The sequence below is a fragment of the Alexandromys fortis genome, unplaced genomic scaffold (genome assembly GCF_014885135.2).
Source record: "Alexandromys fortis isolate MF-2015 unplaced genomic scaffold, M_Fortis_MF-2015_v1.1 scaffold_85, whole genome shotgun sequence".
Classification (NCBI taxonomy): Eukaryota; Metazoa; Chordata; class Mammalia; order Rodentia; family Cricetidae; genus Alexandromys; species Alexandromys fortis.
Genome location: NW_026067975.1, coordinates 2,895,027 through 2,907,380, shown reverse-complemented (window position 1 = coordinate 2,907,380; position 12,354 = coordinate 2,895,027). Strand labels below are relative to the sequence as shown.

General features: G+C 35.9%; 1 protein-coding gene across 5 annotated transcripts in view; it reads right to left on the bottom strand.

Annotated features, from left to right (window-relative positions):
- The window catches only part of Trpc1 (transient receptor potential cation channel subfamily C member 1), a 52,768-nt gene that overhangs the window by 33,585 nt on the left and 6,829 nt on the right, over positions 1-12,354 (bottom strand). The window contains exons 2-3 of one of the 5 annotated variants that reach the window (XM_050157306.1): positions 8,785-8,939; positions 1,797-1,898 (exon numbers count right to left, since the gene is read on the bottom strand). The exons of 1 other annotated variant lie outside the window; for it this stretch is intronic. In XM_050157306.1, the coding sequence (XP_050013263.1) occupies positions 1,797-1,898; positions 8,785-8,939 (257 nt within the window). Of the gene's footprint in view, positions 1-1,796; positions 1,899-8,784; positions 8,940-12,354 lie in introns of those variants that run through there. 3 more of the 5 variants (XM_050157307.1, XM_050157308.1, XM_050157310.1) reach the window with 3 other exon arrangements.

Below are 12,354 nucleotides of genomic sequence, written 5' to 3'. Positions count from 1 at the left end.
CCATCAGTTAATTATAAGTATAGTTCAGTGTCCTCATTTTATCTCATTTAATATTTTTTCCTAAAACTTAATTTAAGACTATTCTCTTTAGCTGGGTGTGGTGGCTAACACTTATAACCCCAGCACTTTAATGATAGGGATTTAGGTAGAGTAGGAGGTTCAGGAGTTCAAGATCATCCTTGGTTATTTATGGAGTTTAGGGAAGTGTGGGATACATTAAAATCTAACTCAAAATATTTTAAAGTCATTTTAATTATTGTCTTATATTCCAAAGTTTATATACAAAACTATTTATATTTCCTGTCTTGTCTTTTAGAATACTTATCTTTTTTTTTCCCCTCTTGTACTAGGAAGGTAATCAAGGGCATGCTAGGTAAGTACTCTACCACTGAGATACCTTTTGGACATTTAGGATATGCCAAACAGTGTTCAAACTGCTACACATAAAATAAAAATCAATGATTTGCTTATTTTCCTTCTCAGATTTCTAGAGGAGTGGTGTAGGAGGTCCTTCTGTATTTGTGTTGCTTTCATTGGTCATTAAAGAAACTGCCTTGGCCTAGTTGATAGGGCAGAAATCAGGTAGGCGGGGAAGACAGAACAGAATTCTGGGAAGAAGGGCAGAGTGGCAGACGCCATGGTTCTCTTGCCCAAGAAGGACGCTGGTTAGACTCATGCCGGTAAGCCACTGTCAAGTGGCGATACATATTAATGGAGATGGGTTAAACTAATATGTGAGAGTTAGCCAATAAGAGGCTAGAGATAATGGGCCAGGCAGTGTTTAAATGAATACAGTTTCTGTGTGATTATTTTGGGTGTAAGCTAGCTGGATGGAATGAAAAGCAGGCCCGCTCTCTCCTACAACAGAGGAAACAGCACTAGGCTAAAGAATACAAGTATCTTTCTTGTTTATGATAACCTTGTAAAATATTTTCCAAAACACCTGATTCTGCAATAGTACACAACCATGGCCACTTTTCTTAATTTGGTCAAAAATAAGCAAAATTCAGTAACTTGCTTGATTAGCAATTATACTTTAAAATTTTATGTTTTATTTTATGGAAACTTCTAAATGTTCTTTTCTAATAGAGTTTGGTGCTTTCTATCACTTTTTTCTATTACTATTACTACTACTAATAATAATAATATTTATGTACGTATGTAAGTATTTATTCATTAAGATAGGGTTTCTCTATGTAGCCCTAGCTGGCCTGGAAACTTGCTATATAGACCAGCCTGGCCTCAAACACAGAGATCCTCCTTACTCTGCCTCCCGAGTGCTGGCATTAAGTGTTTGCTGCCAGGCCCAGATCTATTATTAATTTGAGATACTTCCTGGAAGCCTGTTTCCCAGTATCCATAGTTCTATATTTGCCCAACGCCCGAAATTGAGACGTAACTTCTGTAACAATGAGAATGTGTGCCACTGCAATTCTCACCTGCTGTTTTTAAACTAAAACAGTTCTTCCACACCAGCTACCTAAATACTATCTACTTTGTCTTCCTTTTTTATGGTTTCATCACTTGTACATCTTAAATCTACCTAGAAACTAATCTGTATTTTCAACGAAATACTGGTTCACACTGACATAATATTAACTAATTGTAAAAAGGTTTCCAGAAAGCAAAATTAATTATTATTGTCTCTACTTACTTCAAAGTAATATTTTACAAAGTAAAAATATCAATACTTTTAAAAACAAAATAAACTGGGGAGGGGGAGAAAAGATGGCAATGGGGCAGGAGATCTACTTTGGCTTAAAAATCCAGATTAATAAGTATTTAAGAGTACTGACTACTATAGTTGGTCTTGGTGATCGTTTTGGTCGATGATTAAGTAGTATATCGACAGCTCCCACTACTTCAGAGTCGATGGCCACCAAAAGTGCATCTGCGGACTTTAAAAAAATGAAAGTTAAAATGAAAATGTAAGATAAAAATGTAAAAGTACTTAAACTAATTCATGGTTATTTTAAAATTCTTTACACTGTATTTATTATATACAGCAATATTGGATTTTAAAAAATTTATATTGTCCACATAGTACATTTGCTTTCCAAATCAGTAGTACTTCTATGTACCACAATGTACCATTTTTGTTCTGATTTCAATGCACAACCTGATAAAATAATGACTATTTCATAGAAGAGTTTCTGTATGGAACAGTGCTAATCCATGCAATGTTTAAAGCTAAAAACAAAAACAAAAGCAAAAAAACTTCAAGATGTTTTATCTTGAACCTTGGACCAAAAATTTCCTAGAATTCTAAATTTATTAAAGAAATTACCAGAAACTATTAAGTAAAGAAATATGTTGGATAACATCATTAGTGTAATTCTGAGAAGAGGGGAGAATACGAAGATATACAAAAGCCCTCTATTCTCATCTTCAAAACATACACTGCCGATAGAAATGGTACAATTTAAGATTGTCAGCACTCATCAAGTAGAAACCACAAAGAATTCAGTTACCAAAGTTGTTAGAGTCATGAAAGAGTTTACAGTTCCAGTCCCAGCCTACTGTGGAGACCTACTTCTGAGCAGAGGTGAACCTAATATTAGACTCAGGACCCAGGGGCTCTACACTTCCTTCTAACAAAGCCAACGTGCTACTGGCAACCATGACACCAAGTTTTGGATCCCTTGCTTTTTGTCTTTTTAAAGAAAAACTATAATAGCAGAAGGAAAAATGAGGTAATGAATGATGATTTAATCTCAGAAAATGCCATAATGTCAGCACTCTTGCCCCAGGAATGAAACTATAGCAGATCTGTAGCATTCTTTATAGCTGCATAAAATAAAGTTTTCACTGTCCTTATTTGAATGTCAAAAATAAAGACTAAAAATGGCAAGCTTTAGTGGGATGTTTAAAAATAGTATTTGACAACCCAAAATAGGGGCTGGAATTCTTTTTAAACTCTAGGAATCACTAATGTTTTCCTGTAGGAAAAATTTCCTTGCTAGATGAGAAATTTAATCCCTTGAAAATGTTAGTGTTCATTAGATATGGTCCTAGAAAGTGCAAGGACTTTTTTTTTCCTTTTTTCAGTTCATGTTTCCCTTCAGTTTTAGCATATTAAATCAGTTGAAGCAAACAAACTTTTAAAAGCAAGGACCCAGTACCCATTATTACTAGATATAGTATCTACAGTTTTAAATGCAATCAATAAAGCTAACTATAGTAATGCCACTGCTCTCAAACACCATGCAATTCCAATAATCTAAAATATAGTCATGAATTATTTACAACTCAAAACAACATCACCAAAAAAAAAAAAAAACTAACAACAACCCAAGTCACAGAGTAACATCATAGACATTATTTCCTGAAAGAGACCTTTCCACTTTGACTTAAGATTTGTCCATAAGTAAAGGGCAGTGGCTTTCCTAAGCATTCCTCAGATCTTTACTGAATAAAAGAACAGCTAGAATAAAACCAACAAAAATGGGGAATAGAAAAAAAATAAAAGTTGACGACAGAAAGAATAAAATACCAGTAGAACAAAATCACTTTCAGAACACAGAAGTCTGCAGACTTTAATGCTAGGACAAATTATTAATAATTTTTTAGACCTCTACAGGAAAGGGGAGAAGGGAAGAAAGGAGGGGAGTGGAGAAAACTGTACAGCTCAATAAAAACAATTAAAAAATAATTTTGGACCTCATGAAGCAAAGTAAAATGATTACATTCTCAACTCCAACTAATGATGGCAAAGTTAAATTATATTCAGGCACACTACTCAGTAAAGGGTAAAGAGGTATGCTAATATTCAATGCTTAAAAGGATAAGCTTCAGCTATGAAAAGTACATATATTAAAAACGTAATTAAAGAGTGGCCACTGACCCATTCTATACAAATAGTATGTTACTTGATAAATAAATGACAGTTCTGAAGGAAAATACTTTAATTTAAAAAAATAAATTTATTTGAGACACAGTCTTAAAACCAGACTGGCCTTGAACCTGTGTTCCTCTCGCCCCAGCCTCCAAAGCACTGGGATCACAGGTGTGTGCCACCATGCTCAGGTTAAAGTATTCTTAAATACTTGCAAGCATACAAAACATCCTCACTTATTTTTATTTCCCAGTTTCTAAGAAAACTGACCATCCCCACTAAAATATATTCAGTACATAAACTTACTATATTTGAAGCCACTCTTTCCTTCTCACCTCAGAACTTGTCCAACAACGTCTGATCCTTCTATCCTCAGTGTGAGAAGATACTTATATTTCCTTTCTATACCTGATTTCCACTTATAGTATATATTAATGCTCTGGAATATTCTATAAGAACTTAGTCCTTCATCCAGAGGAATATTAGTCCCACATCCCACAACTTTATGGGAAATTGTTCTCCCTTTGTTGACTTTACTTAATCTTATCTTTCTATTGTCACTAAATGTTTTCTTTTTTATTTCACAGTTAAAATTCTCAAATTAAGGTATATCATGCTAAATATTTCAGCACCATAATTTCAAAATCCAATGACTTTTTCTCTCTCCTCTTGTGCCTTTACTTCTAAGCAGAAATTAAACTAAAATTCCCCTTTGGCTTTCACACCACCATTCTAACTGAACCAAAAATTGCAAATAATTCATTTGATCTTTTAAAATGTAACTCTTTCCTACCAGTGCCCTTTATTAAATATAAAAACTCCCTAAGGAAAAAACTTGTGCTAGCTCTATGCTCTGTGATTTCTGCCCTTGTGAAGATATATAGGGTCATCTTCTTGCTTATGATGCCTAGAATATCTTGGTCATTATCAGACAACCCCCAAATAAGTAAAGCTAAAGCCTGGAAATTATATTGCTTTACTTACGTCTAACCTCTCCTCCGAGCTTGCTAGTATTCGCCCCTCTCTCCTAGTCACTCATATTTAAGATTGATAAAACCCTAGGACTCAATTCCCTTTCTTGACAGCTTTTGTATCTCCTCTTACTCCTCACACACAGGGCCTAAGGCGTGCAAGACAAGGGTTTTACCAGAAGCTACAACCCAGCCCCTCCCCTCTTCTTACACAGCCACTGTCGCTCTTATAGACAGTCTTCAGTTCATCCCTTAATATTCATACCTGAAATATTGCAAAAACTGCCCACATGGGCTATAACCTTCCCTTCCTTCCCAGTCTTGCCTAAACTTGAACACCATATTCATCTATCTAAAATAACACAAGACACATACCATATTTTCTATCAAAATGTATTGAATGATACCTAACTATCTATTATATAAAACACAGATCCTCCCATTCAAGGCCTTTTTCACCAGTTTTGTTTTAGTTATTTTTCCTGAGTATTTTCATTACATCACAAGCCCGGTGCTTTATTCTAAAGGCTGTGAATTCACTGTCTCAGAAAATCACACCTCATACATCTACCTTACATTCTTTCTTGCATCCCCTACCCCTTAACTACTTCTAAGTTCTTGAACAGACTTGGATAACAGGAACAACATGGACTCGAGAACCAGAACCTAAGTGCAGACCCCAAGTTTGCCATTTACAAAATAAATCCAGGCAAGTTACTTAATCTTTCTGAAGATCAGGAAGACAAGTCCACCGGCACAAAGCAGGGCAATATAAATCTTAACAATGGTAATATTTCTTCTTTTTTTGATTTTTAAATTTTATGTGTATGAGTGTTTTGTCTGCACACATCTCTATGCACCACAAGTGTGTCTTGTGTCTGAAAAGGCCAGAAAGGGAAAAAAAAAAAAAAAAAAAAAGGGGGGGGCTGGAGAGATGGCTCAGTGGTTAAGAGCATTGCCTGCTCTTCCAAAGGTCCTGAGTTCAATTCCCAGCAACCACATGGTGGCTCACAACCATCTGTAAAGAGGTCTGGCACCCTCTTCTGGCCTTCAGGCATACAGACAGAATATTGTATACATAATAAATAAATAAATATTTTTTAAAAAAAAGGCCAGAAAGGGGTGTTGGGTCCCCTGGAACTAGAGTTGCACACAGATGGTTGTGAGTCATCATGTGGGTGTCAGGAATTGAACCAAGGTCCTCTGCAAGAGCAACAGGTGCTCCTAATCACTGAGCCATCTCTCTGGCTGAATATAAATATTTCAAGGCCGAGCTCAATAGACACTCTTCAGTGAAATCTTTCTTAAAACTTTTAAAAGATATATTTTTAGGCTGGGTGGTGGTGGTGCATGCTTTTAATCCCAGCACTTGGGAGGCAGAGGCAGGAAGCCAGTCTGTCCAGAACAGCCAGGGCTACACAGAAAAACCCTTTCTCAAAGTAAACAAACAAGACACATTTTAATTATATGAATGGTGAGCAATATTTGCATGTGAATGCAGGTGCCTGTGGAAGCCAAAGGTGTCAGTGCCTCCTGCAGCTGGAGTTATGAGTTATTTGATGTAGGTACTAAGAACAGAACTGGAGTCTTCTGCAAGAGCAGCAAGTACTCTTTACCATTTAATCATCTCTCCAGTTTCAACACATTAAAAAAAAAGTCCCCTCCACCTCTTCAGCACTAGGGATCAAAGACAGAGATTTACACATGCTAGACAGAAACCTAGTTTTCTTGATAGCTCCAAACCATAATGGTCTTATTATATTGCTAAAATATTTATGTTTGAATTGCAAAAAGTTTAAGTATAAAATAGGGCTTCTCAAAAGCAGCTCTATTGACATTTGGGTCAATAAGTGGGTCAAAACCATATGGGTTTTGGTGTTATTGAAGTACCTTTCCTGTGTGTTTAGTAACATCTACAGCATCTACCCACTAGATACCAATAGTAATCTGTCCATCAACTGTAAAACTAAAATATCTCCAGATATTGATATTGCCAAATATTCTTTGGTACAGACAAAGTTGTTTTGTTTTTGTTTGTTTGTTTGTTTGTTTTGAGGACCACTGTTGTAACTCAAGATAAAACAAGAAGTATTTTGTAACTGTAACACAATATACAAGCATCAAGCATTCTTACCACTCAGCACTTATTAAATACAGTCTTACATTTAAATTCCCTTGTAATCCAGAGGTGCTTTAGCTGTCAATTCATTTTAATACCACTGGTGAATAAGTCATATTTTCTGTATTCATTTCCACCATCACACCCAGCTAAGGTCTTGGACATTTGCTAGCTGACAGAATGAGGCACAGGTTACTTGGACAGAATACAGAGAACTGGAAAGAGCATGGGGTTTGCAGCCAAAAGATTAAATTCAAGTATTAGCTTGCCTTTACTAATTTTACAACTCTGGGCAATCCATTAAAGTCTGTGAGCCTCAGTTTTATGATCTCTAAGATACAGCAACTAGATAGTCTGATTGTGATGTTCAAATATAATCAAGAGTGTGAAAGAATCATGTTACTGGAGAATTAGTATGTATATAAAACCATACGTGTAAATGCAGTTATTATAACATTTCTTATCCAAAATAATCAAGGACTGAATTTCTTTATAACTTTATTTTCTAGGTAACTGAAGCTTATGCCTTTAAGTGTTTAAATTTAAATTTTAAATAATTTTGATGAAAGTTTTCTGCTTTTAAAGGATACATATATACATACATAAATATATATGTTCTTTCATCTGAGGTTTTAGGTAGTGAATATAATTTAACTTCTCCTTATTGATGCTAAACCAGTTATAAAGTTTAACCACCAGGCAGACACTCAGTGCTAAAAATCTCGAATTAAACAATGTGAGTGGTCCCATGCTTCATTTTGCTCAGTTACAGCTCTATGCTCCCTTTTATGGCCTTTCTTGATCCTCTTCAGATCAGAAATCTAAAATTTTAAGTTTGTTAAAATGAAATCTAAAATGAGAAAAAGCAGGCTGTGAAGGAGAAAGGAGAAGTGTTCTACATCTGAACGAAATCCAGAAACCTCATGGAAATGACAATGGCAGCTCAGAGGCCCTTCTCACTTAGTTTCTTGTTGTACTCTAGGTGGTAGCTAAAGTGGCTAGGTACCCAATTTCCCTTTCTACCCTAAGTGTGTATGTGTTTGTATACTTAAATATAGACATATACATTACATATAAGTCACTCACAAGTTCACATTATGATATAAATCATAGGGATGTAGCTAAACCTGCCTATCACACTAAGAGCAATCGCTGCGTTTCCTGATGTCAGTCCAAACGCCACGCAGTCCAAACGCCACGCCTCATTACAGCTGCAGCAGAGGAGCCAGAGCTCTGTGCTATGTTCACCATGAGTGACCCAAAGGGAGAGGACATAATGCCAATTAACTTGTCCTTCAAGGTGTGCACGCACGCCTGCTCTACCTTAAGGGACATGAAGACAAAGGGCAGGTTCTATCATTCATCTTTAGATGAAAGCAAACTCTACATTTCAAACAAAGAGAAAACATAATAAAACCGGAGAAACCAAATCAAACTGTAAGTTGTTTTGTGAGGAACATTTTGTTCATGTGTCTATAAATAACATGGGCCACAGAAAACCCTGTCCCCTGGCACTTCTATGACACTCGCACTATTTTTAGTATTCATACAAATAGTTATCCTATCAGTAATAAAAATAATGTCATCTTTAATAATTCATGATCGTTTACTTTTGTCTGATGTAGGGAAAGGAAACAGGAAGAAAAACACAAATAAATTTAAAATATTACATTTTTAAATAGCTTATTTGGGATTGTTTTGTAAATTCTTTAGTGGCTTAAAACCAAATAGAAGGTGGAAGGCAAAGGAAGAGAGAGTAAACAAAGGAAAGAAGAAGAAAGTAAGCTAGGAGGAAAGAGGAAAGCAGGCATAGCTAACATTTCTTAGACGCTACTGGATAAAATCATCTAGCCTTGTACCTGACAACCGTAGTCCAAAAGCAGCTGCAGTATATCCAAGCTTTCGTTTTCAATAGTTATGGTAACAGCATTTCTCCCAAGCACATCTACGCAATTTATGTTCAAGTCACCTGAACTGTTTTCCTCCAAAATCTTTTTAACCATATAATAGTCACCTAAATAACAATATACAAACATACTTTAATATTTAAGACATTAAACAAGAATGAGTATAAGAAAATTTTTATCCTGCTGAATTAAAAGATTAAAAATACCTAAACTCAATTTTGCTTTGCATGTGGACATGTGCACAGAAAATGTGAACATTTCCTGGAAAAAAAGTATAACTTGATAAAATAATACACATATAAGCAGCAAATATAAAACACTAGCAGAAAAAATGTGTATCATGTTATAAAAATTTCTTACTTAAAATTCTTTACCCAATGTTATAAGGAGAAAAACTTATAGAAGATATGTAGGATAATTTCATAAAGAATAACCCAAAATACAGTCAGACAGCTCTTATAAAAAAATAAAATGAAACTTAGAAGGAATTAGTTTTGGATCTCATACACACAGTTACTCATGCATCATATTGGTTAAAATGGAAAACAGGAGAGAGAATATTAGAAAGAGGGGGAAAGCATACATTTAAAAAGTAGCATGAATTTGACAGTATATATAGACAGGGCACCTAAATTCTTACTCCTTCTCTCTCTCTCTCTCTCTCTCTCTCTCTCTCTCTCTCTCTCTCCACACACACACACACACACACACACACACACACACACACACACACACACGTGCATGCACGTGCACATCCCATCTTGTTAAGGAAGGTGAAGTGTAGTGTTAATAAACAGGGACCATCCAGCTCACAAAACACCAAGTTGGGGCTAGAATGACTGCTTGGCCTATCAGCAGCAGGCAAGCTATCTTCTCCCTGACTGAGGTGACCACAGAACGGTCAGTCCATATGAGGACAATGGGAATTACTGTCACCAAAGGCGCAGTTTATTTGCCTGCTGAGACTGTGCAGGAAAAAAGAGAAATAAAAATCCAAAGGGAAATGTTCATTAGAGAAAAGAAAGCAAGGGGATACTTGTTTCATTTTACTTTTTAAATACAAAATGGATAAACGATTTTACATAGTTATTCCTTAGATGTCTGTGAGTAAGAAACAGGGAAAGAATAATCAGAGTGGAAACTGGAAAGAGAAAAGAAATACTTTCATGGTACACAGAGAGAAAACATTAGATTAAATGAATAAGAAAAACAATACTGCAGCTAAGGTAACAGATGTTATTTGTGAAAATGTCAGACTTCCTAATATTTTAAATACCTGCTTATGTTTTAAAAAGAAATGGAATAATAGTTTTCTTAATAATACATCTCCTTAGGTCTCAAAAATAAAAAAACTAGTTATGAAATAATTTCCCAATAGCATTAATTAACATGTAAATTCCACTGAAGAAGCAATGTTCTTAGTCTTGAGCTGTGCCAAATGACATCACTATTGCCAAAAAAATAACATTTAAAACTATTTCAGACAAATCACCTTTTAAGCCTAGGGTTAAGAAAACGCTACCCATAAACCTCCGCTTTGCTATCCTGGTATATCTAGGTGAGGTCACTCATTTAAATTCACCTTTTTGGAATGCAATAGACTTTTCACATCTAAGGTCATTGTGCCTCATTAATCTTGCAATATTTTCAGCCACTACTTCTTAAACGTCACTCTAGCTACTAAAGTTTATATCTGCAAGTGATATGCCATAAAGAGTAGAAGAGTTATTAACTTTGAGGATGGATGCATATGTGAAAAGAGGTTAGAAAACTTAACAAGACAAGAAGCAGGCTAACTGCCCAGATGCTCAAAATGCCTGCTATTCCAGATGATGTTTTCCTTTCATAGTGAAGGTGTTTCAAGTCATATCTCTTGCCTTTGGAAAAGCAATATAATTCGCTTACTTTTTTGATGGTATAGTTAGCTTTTTTAATTTATTTTTAATTGTGTGTTTGTTTTGTGTGTGTGTGTGTATTGAATGTGGAAGCTAGAGGGTTGAGTATCTTCCTCTACTGCTCTCTATCCCCACCCTCAGCCCCAGACAGGATCTCTCCTTGAGCTCAGAGTTCACTGACTGGCTTAGACTGGCTACCACCAAGCTCCAGGGATAGGCTTGCTCAGGGTTACTGACTTAACATCAATACACTCTGCTTTTTACATGAAAGCTGGAGATCCAAACTCAGTCTTCATGTCTGCAGAGCAGGCACACTTTATCTGCCACCTCCAGTCCCTAGTTGTCTTTGTTCAACAAAGAAAACAAACTATTTTTCAGTCTACTCCATAGGTGGTGCACCAACGCAACAGCAAGTCATCTCAGTGTGACCTCTAAGCATCTCCCACACCCATTCACCTGTCCCTGTGAACACAGCTAACCTCATCCAAACTATTATCAATCCTTTTGGACAGTGAAACAGCCTCCTAACTGATAGAACCACTGAAGATTTTCTTTTGGACTAAATCCTAAGCAAGCTAATGGTCCCTTTTTTCCCATATGAAGCTTCCATAGCCCACAAGACTTAGCCAAAACATTTCCTTTAGCCTACGATGCTCCACAATGCATCACTAGCATGATCCTCTGCAAATACACACCTGAGGAAAGTCATGGCTGTTGGTTCATTTGAACGTTGAAGATAGAACCCATTTCCTGGTCCACGTGAAAAGACAGCCATCTAACCACCTTTAGTGCCAGGTAACAAATCCACACTGGTTTCTCATAAATCCACCCACTTTTTCAAAACCATCCACTTTTTGTACATTTTCCCTGCTGTTTCATAATTTTTCCATTCCCTGACTCTATGGAACCCCCACTCACTCCTCTCTAACCCTTTAAACTAACTGCCTCTATACAAAATGAACTTGGATTCAGTTCACAATGGGCTCTTTTCTGTATTATTACTCATACAATGCTTTACATTTTGACACAGGGGGTCAACAAAATTGCTCTGAAAAGGGGCCAGGCAGTAAAATATGTTATGTTTTGTGGACATGACAACTCAGTCACAATTACCCAGTCGCATCTGCACCAAAGCAGGCACAGACCACATAAAACAACTGAGGATGTGCCCCAATACAGTTTTTTGAATTTTACAGAATTTTTATGTTTTAAAAATACCATTCTTTTAATTAGAAATATTTTTAAGTATCTGAAATATAAAATGTAAAGGCCAGTCTGAACTCACAGACTTTAGAAAAAGAGTTGGACTTAGCTTATGAATCAGTTGGTCACCCATTGTCTAGCCCTACCTTGTCAGTCCATTCTGTAAAATTCAAAGCATATCAATCTTATGATTTTTTAACATTCTCAATGGACACAGTGTTTACTGAATTCTAGGAAGCCCACTGGAAACTGGGTCATCAAATAAATAGTATAAAAAAATTTCAAGGTGATCCCATAGACCCTCAGCAATAAATTTACTCTGTTCAACTCTTATAAATGTTGAGAGATGGAGAGTAGAGAAATGTATAATATTATTTATAAAGATGATTCTCTATTTTCTCACTGGCTTCTCATCTGACTTTCC